Consider the following 14,467-nt stretch of genomic DNA (forward strand, 5'->3'; position numbering starts at 1 on the left):
ACAGGATCAGTATTAAACTAATGAAAGACTGTAGTCCTCGTTAAAAAGGATGGTTTCTTTAGGGCAGCAGTCCCTGAAGAGTGTGTGTGTGTGTGTGTGTGTGTGTGTTGTGTTGTGTATGGTCTCAGACAAGCAGCACACTGAGTTGGGGTCAGTCACCCCTCTCCAACATGAATGAGGTCTTAGACCATGTGCAGAAACAAAGCTCTCAGACTCTCACACCCACTGTGACACGATCAAAGACCATTCTGAACCAAGCGGCGGAGTGTGTGATTGTGTTCAAGACTTTGTGTGTGTTCATGTTTTCATAATAATGTGTGTGTGATTATGAGTGTGTGTGTGAGGGCTGAGAGGCAAGGAGCATCCTGAGAGGCCGTCCGGACCACCTCCCTCTCCCATGAGGCAAACAAAAGGCCAATTCAAAGCCAAGTGCTCTCAACACCGCTTAACAAGTCGCTGGAGAGCCCTTGAGCTGGGGCCCCTGGAGGCACTACAAGGGCCGAGCCAGGCCCAACTTGGCCCAGCAGAGCCTGGCCCAGCGCAGCCTGCACACAGCTTGACGGAGGTAATTGAGTCTCCATCTGCATCATGAAACTTTCATCATCTGATCCACACATCATAAACGTAGGAGAGGGAGGAGAGAAGGCGAGAGAGGGAGGAGAGAAGGAGAGAGGGAGGAGAGAAGGAGAGAGGGAGGAGAGAGGGAGGAGAGAAGGAGAGAGGAAGGAGAGAAGGAGAGAGAGGGAGAGAGAGAGGAGAGAGGGAGAGAGAGGGAGGAGAGAAGGAGAGAGGAAGGAGAGAAGGAGAGAAAGAGGAGAGAGGGAGGAGATAAGGAGAGAGGGAGGAGAGAAGGAGAGAGAGGAAGGAGAAGGAGAGAGGGAGAGAGAGGAAGGAGAAGGAGAGAGAGAGGAGAGAGGGTTGAGAGAAGGAGAGAGGGAGGAGAGAAGGAGAGAAGGAGAGAGAGGGAGGAGAGAAGGAGAGAGAGGGAGGAGAGAAGGAGAGAGGGGGAGGAGAGAAGGAGGAGAGAATGAGAGAGGAAGGAGAGAGGAAGGAGGGGAGGAGAGAAGGAGAGAGAGGAAGGAGAGAAGGAGAGAGAGGGAGGAGAGAATGAGAGAGAGGGAGGAGAGAAGGAGAGAGAGGGAGGAGAGAAGGAGAGAGAGGGAGGAGAGTAGGAGAGAGAGGGAGGAGAGAAGGAGAGAGAGGGAGGAGAGAAGGAGAGAGGGAGGAGAGAAGGAGAGAGAGGGAGGAGAGAAGGAGAGAGGGAGGAGAGAAGGAGAGAGGGAGGAGAGAAGGAGAGAGAGGGAGGAGAGAAGGAGAGAGGGAGGAGAGAAGGAGAGAGAGGGAGGAGAGAAGGAGAGAGGGAGGAGAGAAGGAGAGAGGGAGGAGAGAAGGAGAGAGAGGGAGGAGAGAAGGAGAGAGGGAGGAGAGAAGGAGAGAGGGAGGAGAGAAGGAGAGAGAGGGAGGAGAGGAAGCTGGGGCTACCAACAACACCATTACACAGCATGGGGGGAAGAGCAGAGTGTGTGTGTGTGTGTGTGTGTGTGTGTGTGTGTGTGTGTGTGTGTGTGTGTGTGTGCGGTTGGTGTGTGCGCGCGGGCACGCTCAAGAAAGTGTGTGTTGACAGTGTGCTTGAGAAAGATGATAAATACAGTCGAGATAACATCTAATATTACAAAAAAAGTCAGCAATGCATAAAATAGCATTTAATCATCCGAGGTCATCCACAGCTAAACAGAGTCAATACAGTGATAAGATTAGATTAGTCACACCACAAATGAACAACTGAATGACTCCTTGGCTCTTGGACCAGTTTCTTCATGTTTCTTTGAGGACTGACGTGACTCCTAGTTTTCATGCTAATTACATGGCATCCTATTGCCATCCACTTAATTAGCTGCATTCATGTGATTTCTTTGCACATAGTCGGGCAATTAGGTGCGTTGCTGATTGAGTTTGATTCTATTAGCCTCCACAAACACACTAATTGATGCCAGTGCTGCAGATACACAGTGATCAGGAAAACCTGCTCAGCTCGGCTCTGGAGGTGCATATGTGTAGGTAAGTGTGTGTGTGAGTGTGCGGGTGAGTGTGTGTGCGAGTGTGTGTGTGAGTGTGTGTGCGAGTGTGCGGGTGAGTGTGTGTGCGAGTGTGCGGGTGAGTGTGTGTGTGTGTGTGCGAGTGAGTGTGTGTGCGAGTGTGCGGGTGAGTGTGTGTGCGAGTGTGCGGGTGAGTGTGTATGCGGGTGTGCGGGTGAGTGTGTGTGTGAGTGTGCGGGTGAGTGTGTGTGCGGGTGTGCGGGTGAGTGTGTGTGCGAGTGAGTGTGTGTGCGAGTGTGCGGGTGAGTGTGTGTGCGGGTGTGCGGGTGAGTGTGTGTGCGAGTGTGCGGGTGAGTGTGTGTGCGAGTGTGCGGGTGAGTGTGTGTGCGAGTGTGCGGGTGAGTGTGTGTGTGAGTGTGCGGGTGAGTGTGTGTGCGGGTGAGTGTGTGTGCGGGTGAGTGTGTGTGCGGGTGAGTGTGTGTGCGGGTGAGTGTGTGTGCGGGTGTGCGGGTGAGTGTGTGTGCGAGTGTGCGGGTGAGTGGGTGTGCGGGTGAGTGTGTGTGTGAGTGTGCGGGTGAGTGTGTGTGCGGGTGAGTGTGTGTGCGGGTGAGTGTGTGTGCGGGTGAGTGTGTGTGCGGGTGAGTGTGTGTGCGGGTGAGTGTGTGTGCGGGTGAGTGTGTGTGTGAGTGTGTAGGGAAAGTAGTAAGTTAAGACTCATCCTAACTTCCATGGGATTTCCAATAGATGGAATCATATTTTATGGCTATCCTTCAGGCTGCTATCGAGCAATTTAGTTTTCCTACATTTACAATCCACTCATTCTGCCTCCGCGGTTGTTTCACTGCAGTAGCTGGGCCGCTAATCCAGCCCAATCAAATTAGAGCAAATTGATTTGGTCTCCTCCGCTTTGCTCCTCCTCTACCCATCCCTCCATCCATCCCTTCATCTCTCTATCCACCTCTCTCTCTCTACCTCTCTCTCGATCTCTACCTCTCTCTCTATCCACCCCTCTCTCTCTACCTCTCTCTCTCTCCACCTCTCTCTCTCTACCTCTCTCTCTCTCCACCTCTCTCTTTCTACCTCTCTCTCTCTCCACCTCTCTCTTTCTACCTCTCTCTCTATCCACCTCTCTCTCTCTACCTCTCTCTCTATCCACCTCTCTCTCCATCCACCTCTCTCTCCATCCACCTCTCTCTCCATCCACCTCTCTCTCCATCCACCTCTCTCTCTATCTATCTATCTATCTATCCATCTATCTATCTACGTGTGTCTAGCCTCCAGTCAGTGTGGCATTAGGAAAATGATTCCGATTCTAATTAACAATAACAATAAGGCCTGATTGCAATCCGGGGGAGCGAGGGAAAGAGCGAGGGAGAGGAGGAGAGGAGGGATAGTGGTGATATAAAGTGGTATCAGGGCCAGGAGAGGGGACGTTGGGGTCCTGTGTGTGCCAACAGAGCAGCCAGGAGGGCAATTAGAGCATCCCATTAGAGTGGTGCTATTCCACATCATCACCGTCAGCCCAGCGCAAACAGACCATGTGGCCTTTCTAATTAATATTGTCGCTCTCTGTGTGTGGGAGTGTGTCACTGCTGCAACAAGCGTGCCGTCTGCCCAGTGAGAGGATGGGGTGGCTGACACACACAAGGAGGAGGAAACCAGAGTTTAGCCTGGCCGCTAATGGGCCAATACAGTGGCTGATGGATTAGCAGTGAGCGGGGAACAAGCAGTAAGACCCGCTGCTGTAAAATGGGACAATTAGATATAAAGTGAGTGCGGAGGGCAAAGTGACAGACAGTACTACATTAGAGACACTGAGTGATGCTGAGCCCAGTGACCTCTGTTGTTCCACACGGAGACTGGAGGGGTACAGGTTACAACAGGTTTGTTAGGGAGGCTGGTAGTGTCATCGTGATGACGTGGCCTAATAGCCAATCAGAGAGAAAGTTCTCCAACTAACTGGTCTGGTTGTAGCAGGGATGGACAGTTAGAATGGAATGATATGAAAATGGATTTTTACCCCCAGATTCTTTCATCTGAAGTGACTTAGAGGTAACATATAGCAATGTGCGTGGCCTGTATAGTCCTCCATCAGAGTGTGTGCGTGTGACATTTGTATGTTATGTGATGTGTGTGTGCAAGCATGAGTGACGTGTGTATAATATGAGTGATATACAGTACCAGTAAAAAGTTTGGACACACCTACTCATTCAAGGGTTATTCTTTATTTTTACTATTTTCTACATTGTAGAATAATAGTGAAGACATCAAACCTATGAAATAGCACATATGGAATCATGTAGTAACCAAAAAAAAGTGTTAAACAAACCTAAATATATTTTATATTTGAGATTCTTCAAAGTAGCCACCCTTTGCCTTGATGACAGCTTTGCACACTCTTGGCATTCTCTCAACCAGCTTCATGAGGTAGTCACCTGGAATGCATTTCAATTAACAGGTGTGCCTTGTTAAAAGTTAATTTGTGGAATTTCTTTCCTTCTTAATGCATTTGAGCCAATCAGTTGTGTTGTGACAAGGTAGGGGTGGTATACAGAAGATAGCCCTATTTGGTAAAAGACCAAGTCCATATTATGGCAAGTACAGCTTAAATAAGCAAAGAGAAATGACAGTCCATTATTACTTTAAGACATGAAGGTCAGTGAATCCAGAAAATTTTAAGAACTTTGAAAGTTTCTTCTAATGCAGTCTCAAAAAACACCATGATGAAACTGGCTCTCATGACGACCGCCACAGGAAAGGAAGACCCAGAGTTACCTCTGCTGCAGAGGATACGTTCATTAGAGTCACCAGCCTCAGAAATCGGCAATTAACTGCATGCTGAAAAGAAACCACTACTAAAGGACACCAATAAGAAGAGACTTGCTTGGGCCAAGAAACACGAGTAATGGACATTAGACTGGTGGAAATCTGTCCTTTGGTCTGATGAGTCCAAATTTGAGATTTCTGGTTCCAACCGCCGTGAGACGCAGAGTAGACTAGAGATCCTGGTTCGAATCCAGGCTCTGTTGCAGCCGGCCGCGACCTGGAGACTCATGAGCGGCGCACAATTGGCCCAGTGTCGTCCAGGGTAGGGGAGGGAATGGCCGGCAGGGATGTAGCTCAGTTGATAGAGCATGGTGTTTGCAACACCAGGGTTGTGGGTTTGATTCCCATGGGGGGCCAGTATAAAAAATAAAAATAAAAATAAAATATATATATGTATTCACTAACTGTAAGTCGCTCAGGATAAGAGCGTCTGCTAAATGACTAAGACGTAAATGTAAATGTGAACGGATTATCTTTGCATGTGTGGTTCCCACCGTGAAGCATGGAGGAGGTGGTGTGATGGTGCTTTGCTGGTGACACTGTCTGTGATTTATTTAGAATTCAAGGCACACTTAACCAGCATGGCTACCACAGCATTCTGCAGCGATACGCCATCCCATCTGGTTTGCGCTTAGTGGGACTATCATTTGTTTTTCAACAGGACAATGACCCAACATACACCTCCAGGATGTGTAATGGTTATTTGACCAAGAAGAAGAGTGATGGAGTGCTGCATCAGATGACCTGGCCTCCACAATCACCCGACCTCAACCCAATTGAGATGGTTTGGGATGAGTTGGACCGCAGAGTGAAGGATTAGCAGCCAACAAGTGCTCAGCATATGTGGGAACTCCTTCAAGACTGTTGGAAAAGCATTCCAGGTGACTACCTCATGAAGCTGGTTGAGAGAATGCCAAGAGTGTGCAAAGCTGTCATCAAGGCAAAGGGTGGCTACTTTGAAGAATCTAAAATATAAACTATATACATGATTCCATATGTGTTATTTCATAGTTTTGATGTCTTCACTATTATTCTACAATGTAGAAAATAGTAAAAATAAAGAAAAACCCTTGAATGAGTAGGTGTGTCCAAACTTTTGACTGGTACTGTATGTGTGTTGACGTATAGTGTGTTCATGTTCAGTGAGTGTTCATGTATAGTGTGTGTGTGTGTTCATGTATAGTGTGTGTGTGTGTGTGTGTGTGTGTGTAAGTGAGGTGACAGGTGGTACTCACATGCAGGCTGGGGTGATAGGTGAGCAGGCCGTTGTCACACAACGTCACATACTTCTTCTTCCACTCCTTGTTCAGGGTCTTGCCACTCCTCTTCAGAAGCATGCCCTATAGGGGAGAACACACAGAGACGGTGTGATGAGTTCAGAAGCATGCCCTATAGGGGAGAACACACAGAGACGGTGTGATGAGTTCAGAAGCATGCCCTATAGGGGAGAACACACAGAGACGGTGTGATGAGTTCAGAAGCATGCCCTATAGGGGAGAACACACAGAGACGGTGTGATGAGTTCAGAAGCATGCCCTATAGGGGAGAACACACAGAGACGGTGTGAGGAGTTCAGAAGCATGCCCTATAGGGGAGAACACACAGAGACGGTGTGAGGAGTTCAGAAGCATGCCCTATAGGGGAGAACACACAGAGACGGTGTGAGGAGTTCAGAAGCATGCCCTATAGGGGAGAACACACAGAGACGGTGTGAGGAGGACCACAACAACAAACAATAATATAGATACATTTCGTCTAGCACAGTGGTTCCCAAACTGTGGGTCGCGACCCATTTGTGGATCGCTGCAGGGGTCCAAGTGTGTCGCGGGATGACATTGTGCGTTGCAAATAATACATATTGTTTTGGGAAAAACGATTTCAGTGTAAACTTAAATGACTAAAACCAAATAGAAACTATGTAGAAAATATAATATACCTATATAATTTTCAATAATAGCTTATATTCTTTGAGAACTCAACTAAATAAAAGCTGGATTTTGTTGCTGGGTTTTGTTACAATGTTTGAGCATAAAGAACACAACATTAGCCATGTCAAAATGTGTACAATTGTAGGAAATGATCTTAAAAACTGCACAAATGTATCTCAGCTCCATGGGAAAATGTATAGAAATGCAGGAAATTGGCTTTAAAACGTCTCCATTTTCTTTCAGCTCCATGGCAGGATGTATGGAATTGCAGGAGATTCGTTTTAAAACGGCTCCATTTTCTCTCTGATGCCAAGATGATATTTTCTACTTATTCTGTGGTCTGTGTATGTTTTTTCACCACTCAACCCTTATGGTGGGTCATGACTCAAGACACCTCAATTGGTGGGTCAAGAAGAGAAAAGGTTTGGGAACCACCGCTCTAGCATCTACTGTCGTCATCACCTTTACTGAATTTACAACACATATCTCATCTTCCAAAACAAGACACATTGTCAATATGTGGCTAAATGGGATTGACGTGTTGTATCCCTCATTTCTGGAACTAGAAATGCTTGAGTCAGGGAGACAGTATAGAATGCCATGGGCAAAAAAACCTCAATGCAGGCACCATGCTGAAATCAAGTTCAGAATAATGACGCAAAATGTGATCACACCCCACTACATATCTGTGGCACTCCCTGACCAGAGAAACAAACATCCTTAGCGGATAGGAAAACCACTTCAACTAAGAGACTTTCTACACATTGGAGGGCGAGAGACAGAAATATAAATCAGCAGTGGTGAGCAAGAAGTATCGAGCGAACGAACAAACAAAATAAAAAATAAACAGAAGTGTTCTTCGGCCACATTAGCAACGACCCAAGACTGTTAACATCCTCTTTCTTTTCTCCCTCTCTCCTACACACATCAGCTGCGGCTGACTGGCCCTTTAGGGCAGCTGCACACCCACACTGCATTTCAGCCAAATTCATTAGGCAAGAGGGGGATATAACTGTCCGCTGATTAGCAATTACAGCCGGGCTGCTGCGTGTGTCACTTCACTGGACCTGTTAGACATTAACGCCTGTTAACACCCACAGACAGGGAGATATTAATAGAGTCCGGCCGTGGAGGAGAGGAGAGGGGGATGAAGCCTAACTAGCACGTAACGGGGGGTGGAGGGTGGGGAAAGATATGGAGAGAGAGAGAGAGAGAGAGAGAGAGAGAGAGAGAGAGAGAGAGAGAGAGAGAGAGAGAGAGAGAGAGAGAGAGAGAGAGAGAGAGAGAGAGAGAGAGAGAGAGACAGCCAGGCCCTTTGATAGATAGAGTCCTGCTTTCCGTGACTCTGGTGATATTTAAATGTCATTAAGGCCTCGTAGTGTCCCTTGGCTTGGACAAAGGAGGAAGCAGAGGAACCAACAACCTCGCCTGGTAATGATTGCATATCTCATAATTTGGCGACAGAAAACAAACTTGTCAATGAAAAAATGGCACTGTAATGGAAGCAGCTAGCGACAGACAGACAGTACAGCAACAATGTCTGGCCAATAAGCAGCTCTACTCTGCAGTACAGAATGATTACATACAGAATGAATCCTCTCCTAATAGAGAAGCAGCCAGGACCCTGTTGAACTGAGCAGGATATGATATGGATTTGATATACTGTGTATTTGCCGAGAGATGCAGTTTCTTTCTCCATGCCTCCTCTCAGAGGGTTGGTGACACAACAACCACTGTTGAAACATTATTAAAGAGATAATCATCATATCAGGGCCGGTTTGGCTTCAGATCCCAGCTCAGATCTTAACTTCAAAAGGTACAAGCTGATAGTCCTGGAAGTCCTTTGGGGTGTAGAGAGAGAGAGCGAGAGAGAGAGAGAGAAAGGGAGGTGGCCAAGCGTCACAGACTGGGGAGTGAACTATGTGGCTAATATTTCTTCTACGTGTGGCCCTGTTTGCAATAGAAGTGTGCATATTAATTTCAGCCATCCATCGCGGAGATGACAAGCGATCAGTTTGCAGGGGGAAGGCTAATTGAACGGCACGTCGACCCTCCAGATTGGTAATATCTTTCATTATTCAACTTCCCCGGTCCGCTAGTGACACACACCTTGCCTCTATTTTACCTCCGGGGGCCTTGACAGCTCACAAGGTCTTCCGATCGCAACGCACAAGAATAAATGGAGGAAATAAATACATCCCAGATATACTCTCTCTCTTCCTCGTTGCTATGGAGACACTTCCTACAGAGGCACTGTGAAGTATTGTGGGTAGCGCTTAGGAAAAGGTCGATCACCCAGGGGGGCTGAAGAGATGACGCTGATGATGTTCTTCATTTCCTTTTAGTGAGGAAAAGCTTCCCCAAAACATGCTGCAAGGGAGCGATTATTAATTAATATAGCGGTTCAATGGTTCATGTTCAAACCATAGCAACTGTTTATCATACTCAGGTCCAAAATGGGTATCTAGAAAACAATCAACATTCCAAAATCTCCCTCTCCTTTCCTTCGATAGCCGCCCTCAATTGGGCTGCACTATCAAAGGTGTAATTGTCCAATCTCTCAAGGCAGACCTGCCAGTGGAGCCGTTCAGTTGTAAACAAACAGTCTGATAAGGGGACAACTTTTCCCAGGTTCATTTCCTTTCTATTGAAACACACTAATCTACTCCCTAATCACCATCATCCCCCTTTTCTCCAGACAATGGACCCTCCCTTGGTACCTTGAGGGGACTGACAGCCGGCCATTTGGGTGATAGGGGGGAGGCACCATCTCCTGAGAGGCACCATCTCTCCCCGGAGGATCTGGTGGGGCCCATTGTTCTTGGGTGTCCCTGGAGAGCAGGCGCCTAAATTAAGGGTGTCATCCCCAAACAGGCAACTCCTGTCTTGGGGGCTGTCAAGAGGTGTGTATGAGGGCTCAGGGCTGGCTAAGGCGTGTCTTGAGTGATGCCTCTGTGAAAGGCGCTGTTCGGACGCTCCTCTATCGCGTTGGCCATCTGATCTGGTCTGAAGAGATGTCCACTCCGCCAGATAAACCACACCACCCACTGGTCATTCATCATCACTGGACAGGACAGCGGTGTGAATACAGGCCAGGCCAGGACATCAGGATGTCCCATATAGCCCTGATCAACGGGACATAGTGGAGATGGGAGGGAATAGACCTGGTTTGTCTGACTCTAAGAGAAGGCATTAACAGACAGGCTGAACGAGGAAGTGAGAGAGATTGCTACTACAGTGCAATGCCCATGATGGAAACTGCCCCCAACAGACAACATCCCTTTCGCCATGCGAATAATAAACTGTCGTAAGTAAGTGTACGTACAGGCACACCCGCACGAGAGAATTGCCAACATACACACTACTGATGCGCGGGTCGACTCATAACCCGCAGTCGGGTTTAGGGTCATTAAATATTGTGTGGATGAAGGGCAGGTGGGTGGCTTGAATAAAAATAAAACAATACCTTAAAAAAATCCTTAATATGTAGCATTCTTGTGCAATTTATATCCATCTATAGGCTACATTTAGGTTTTTGTGTTTGTTATGTTATGTGTGATGATTGTGAGGTGGTATTCAAATTAGACTGTCACAAGACGGGAACTTCAAACAGGCCTATGGCACGTCAAGGGAACTGTAGCCTACTGTTCAGATGGGTTAAATGGAAACTAAAATCTGGACACTGCCTGTAGGACTACAACCTCTCACATAGCCTTAATATTAACTCCTGCAGAGTTAAAGGTGCAATATGCAGAAACCGCGCCGCCATTTCCTGGTTGCTAAAATTCAAATAGTTCGCCTAATTTCAGTTTGTGACAAAACCAGCAGTCGCTATGTATCATTGTACCATCTAAACCACTGTGAAATAGCTTTTCCATAACCAAAAATATTGTATTTTCAGCTGGTGTACAAAACCGAAAGTAAAAGACGCAAAAACGAGAAGCTTAAGAATGGGAAGCATAGAAATAACGCACATAGAACAGATCTACATCTTCTTAGACTTACTTTCAATGAGAATGACAGATCTATCACTCACATTTCTATGTGAATTTGGCCGGCTTGCTTTTTCATATTTGTTTGTTTGTTGTTGTTGCATTTTCTCCACGGTCCCTAAACGTCTTTGCTCCGCGAAAGAAACAGATGACAAAGAAAACGTTATGTCATAAATCATTCTACAGATTTATGACATACTGGTGAGCAATGGTTTATGTAGTCTTCTAGGGCAACATACAGTATAATGACAGAAGAGAAGCTGCCTGTATCTAATTACAGACAAGTTGACTAACAAATAGCCTACCAAAATGTCAGAAATTTTAAACAGAAACATATCTAAATCAGGCAAAAGAAATCCTGCACTCCCTGTCAAAAATCATTCCGCCGTCTCTGACTGTAGCCTACAGCGCATGATCTATATTCGCGGGTCAGGGTCGGGTGCTGCCTCAGATATTCACCTTATCACATATAGACGGGCGGTTGCGGATGGGTTATTAGCAATTGCGGGCGGGTGCGGGTGAACAAACAGCTGACCCGCACACCACTAAAACACACACACACACAATCTATCATGGCATTTATGACAAGGTCAGCGTTGATGAGGCAAGGACAGGAAAGGGCAGGCCCAGGGGAGCATAGCGTGGCGAGGAGCAGCGAGAACCAGATCAAATAAAATACCAACTAAGAAGAAAATGCTCCCTCTATCCCTGGTTGCGTCTCAAATAGAACACTAAATAGTGCACTACTTTTGACCAGGGCCCATAGGGCTATTGTCAAAAACAGTGCACTGGGTAGGGAATAGAGTGCCATTTGAGATGTAGCCTAGCAACTGATTTATCTGATAAGAGTTCTGGGTAATTAATTAGAAACTCAATTATCCAAACCTTACTTCAGCAGTCTCAATTCATTAGCAGATAAAGCCTCTCTCGCCCCGCTGCCGTTTCTGACAGAGAGAGAGAGGGATGGATGGAAAAGGAACACGTTCTCTCCTTTCCTGAACGAGTTAAAAGAAGCCCCTGGGGTCAAAGCCATTCTTTTTTTTTTTTTTCATCTAATCAGTCTTGTTAAAGAAGCTCTTTAGAGAGACCTCTTTCTCAAGAGGATGGGTAGAAACAGATAGAAAATGAATCCAAGACTGATACTACTATCAGTGAGAGGGAATCAGGTCTAACACCCAGAAACAGACACACATACACAAACAAAATGCACCATAAACCAACAGTGTCACCATTGGGACCCTTCAGTCCCAGTGTATTCAGACAGAACAACCTTGTATCACCCCGAAACTCTACTGCTCAGTAGAGAATACTGTAACCAGATCAGAACCATCACACAATCTAAAAGCCACCACGGTTCTTTGATTGACGCCTGTGTTTCTCATTTAATTATTTCTCCAAAACTAAAAAGAACAGCCCCCTCCACCCCCAACCCCCTCAAATCTCATTTCCAGGGGTTAGTGTGCATGACAAAAATGTCATCATGGCCAAAATAGCTCCGAGCAGTCGTCACGGCGACAACCTTTTCCCTGGGAAATGATATTTCCCCAATCCGGCGGAAGGCGGATCGCGTCGCCACTCGTTACAGGGCCTTGATAGCAGGTCTTTAATATTCACCGTCTTAATTAGGAGACGCCGTTAATTTCATTAAATTCTTTGGCTGCTAAATGAAGCAGATTATGAGACATCTTTTATTGCCAAGCGTGAAATTACAGCCTGCCCGCTGCCAATGGCAGGGCGAAACTAATGAATTACAGGGTAAATAACAGCCGAATTAACCATCCAATTGAACTCCTTACTAAGAGGAACCAGGCCTCGGAGGGGAGGAGGCAGGGAGGGAGACTGTCAAAACCACCCAGCCCTGTGCTCATCTAATGTTACACCACTCTCTACAACTATTGGCAATTACTACCATGATACTAATCAGCTCCTCACAAAGGGAACCAACCCCAACCACAAGCTTAGATGCTTTTGGACTCATTTGAAACATGAAAAAAAAATAACATAACTCAAATCTGTGAGAAGTTGTAACGGGGAAGAAAGTACTTAGGGCCAAGTAGAATATGCATTTAGACATGTAGGCTGTGGATGGGACGGCCAAATGACTATTGAATGTCAAGATGAGATGAGTTGGGTGGAGGGCCAGGCTACGAAGCTGTGGAAAGACCTCCTTTCACTCTTAGGATGAACCAAGACCCCCATCTTAACCCTCACTACCTCCCATTGCTGCACCCATGCCCCTCTGTCTAGGCGAATAGCCACGGTGTCTAGGTCAACAGTAAATTCATTTGTTAGACTGTTGGTTCTCTGTGCCTGTCGTCAGGCGGTTGGTTGACAGAGACGTGTTGGCGAGGCGAGCGTCTCTATATCTTGGGTAATTACGGGCTAATTAGGAGCGTGGAGCAGATGTCGGCGAGACGCCACCATAAACACCATCTGTAAACAAAGCTGCCGACGTTCGCTCGCCACTCGCTTTTTAAAGAAACCCTCAGCCCCAATCAAAAGAGGCTTAGAACGGCCATGCTGCATCCTGGGTAAAAGACCAGGTAATAGCAGCAGTCACTAACCCCATCATGACCGTGCTACGTTTTATTCTTCATTTTAGTCATATATCAGATGCTCTTATCCAGAACGACTTACAGTAGTGAGTGCATACATTTTCATACTTTTCCCCCCGTACTGGTCCCCCCATGGGAATCGAACCCACAACCTTGGCGTTGCAGGCGCCATGCTCTACCAACTGAGCCACACGGGACCTAGAACAACAACAAACATTCTAAAAGGTCCAAACACACGACAACAATAAATCTGTAGACAAACAAATCCCACTAGGCACTGTTGTCACATAAGTATCGCAGGAGAAGAGCATCTACAGTTGAAGTCGGAAGTTTACATTCACTTAGGTTGGAGTCATTAAAACTTGTTTTTCAACCACTCCACAAATTTCTTGTTAACAAACTATTGTTGTGGCAAGTCGTTTAGGACATCTACTTTGTGCATGACACAAGTAATTTTTCCAACAGTTGTTTACAGACAGATTATTTCACTTATAATTCACTGTATCACAATTCCAGTGGGTCACACGTTTACATACACTAAGTTGACTGTGCCTTTAAACAGCTTGGAAAATTCCAGAAAATGATGTCATGGCTTTAGAAGCTTCTGATAGGCTAATTGACATAATTTGAGTCAATTGGAGGTGTACCTGTGGATGTATTTCAATACCTACCTTCAAACTCAGTGCCTCTTTGCTTGACATCATGGGAAAATCAAAAGAAATCAGCCAAGACCTCAGAAAAAAAATGGTAGACCTCCACAAGTCTGGTTCATCCTTGGGAGCAATTTCCAAACACCTGAAGGTACAACGGTCATCTGTACAAACAATAGTACGCAAGCATAAACACCATGGGACCACGCAGCCGTCATACCGCTCAGGAAGGAGACACGTTCTGTCTCCTAGAGATGAACGTACTTTGGTGTGAAAAGTGCAAATCAATCCCAGAACAACAGCAAAGGACCTTGTGAAGATGCTGGAGGAAACAGGTACAAAAGTATCTATAGCCACAGTAAAACAAGTCCTATATCGACATAACCTGAAAGGCCGCTTAGCAAGGAAGAAGCCACTGCTCCAAAACCGCCATAAAAAAGCCAGACTACGGTTTGCAACTGCACATGGGGACAAAGATCG

The 14,467-nt window shown here is 46.4% G+C and overlaps 1 protein-coding gene across 1 annotated transcript in view; it reads right to left on the minus strand.

Moving 5' to 3' along the window:
- LOC311109527 (arf-GAP with GTPase, ANK repeat and PH domain-containing protein 1-like) overlaps positions 1-14,467 on the minus strand; it is a gene marked incomplete at its 3' end in the record, with an annotated part of 125,481 nt that overhangs the window by 12,689 nt on the left and 98,325 nt on the right. Inside the window, exon 11 of the mRNA XM_084152444.1 lies at positions 6,098-6,202. Coding sequence (XP_084008570.1) covers positions 6,098-6,202 — 105 coding nt within the window. The remainder of the gene's footprint in view (positions 1-6,097; positions 6,203-14,467) is intronic.

Source organism: Coregonus lavaretus (genome assembly GCF_964263955.1).
Source record: "Coregonus lavaretus genome assembly, chromosome: 35".
NCBI lineage: Eukaryota > Metazoa > Chordata > Actinopteri > Salmoniformes > Salmonidae > Coregonus > Coregonus lavaretus.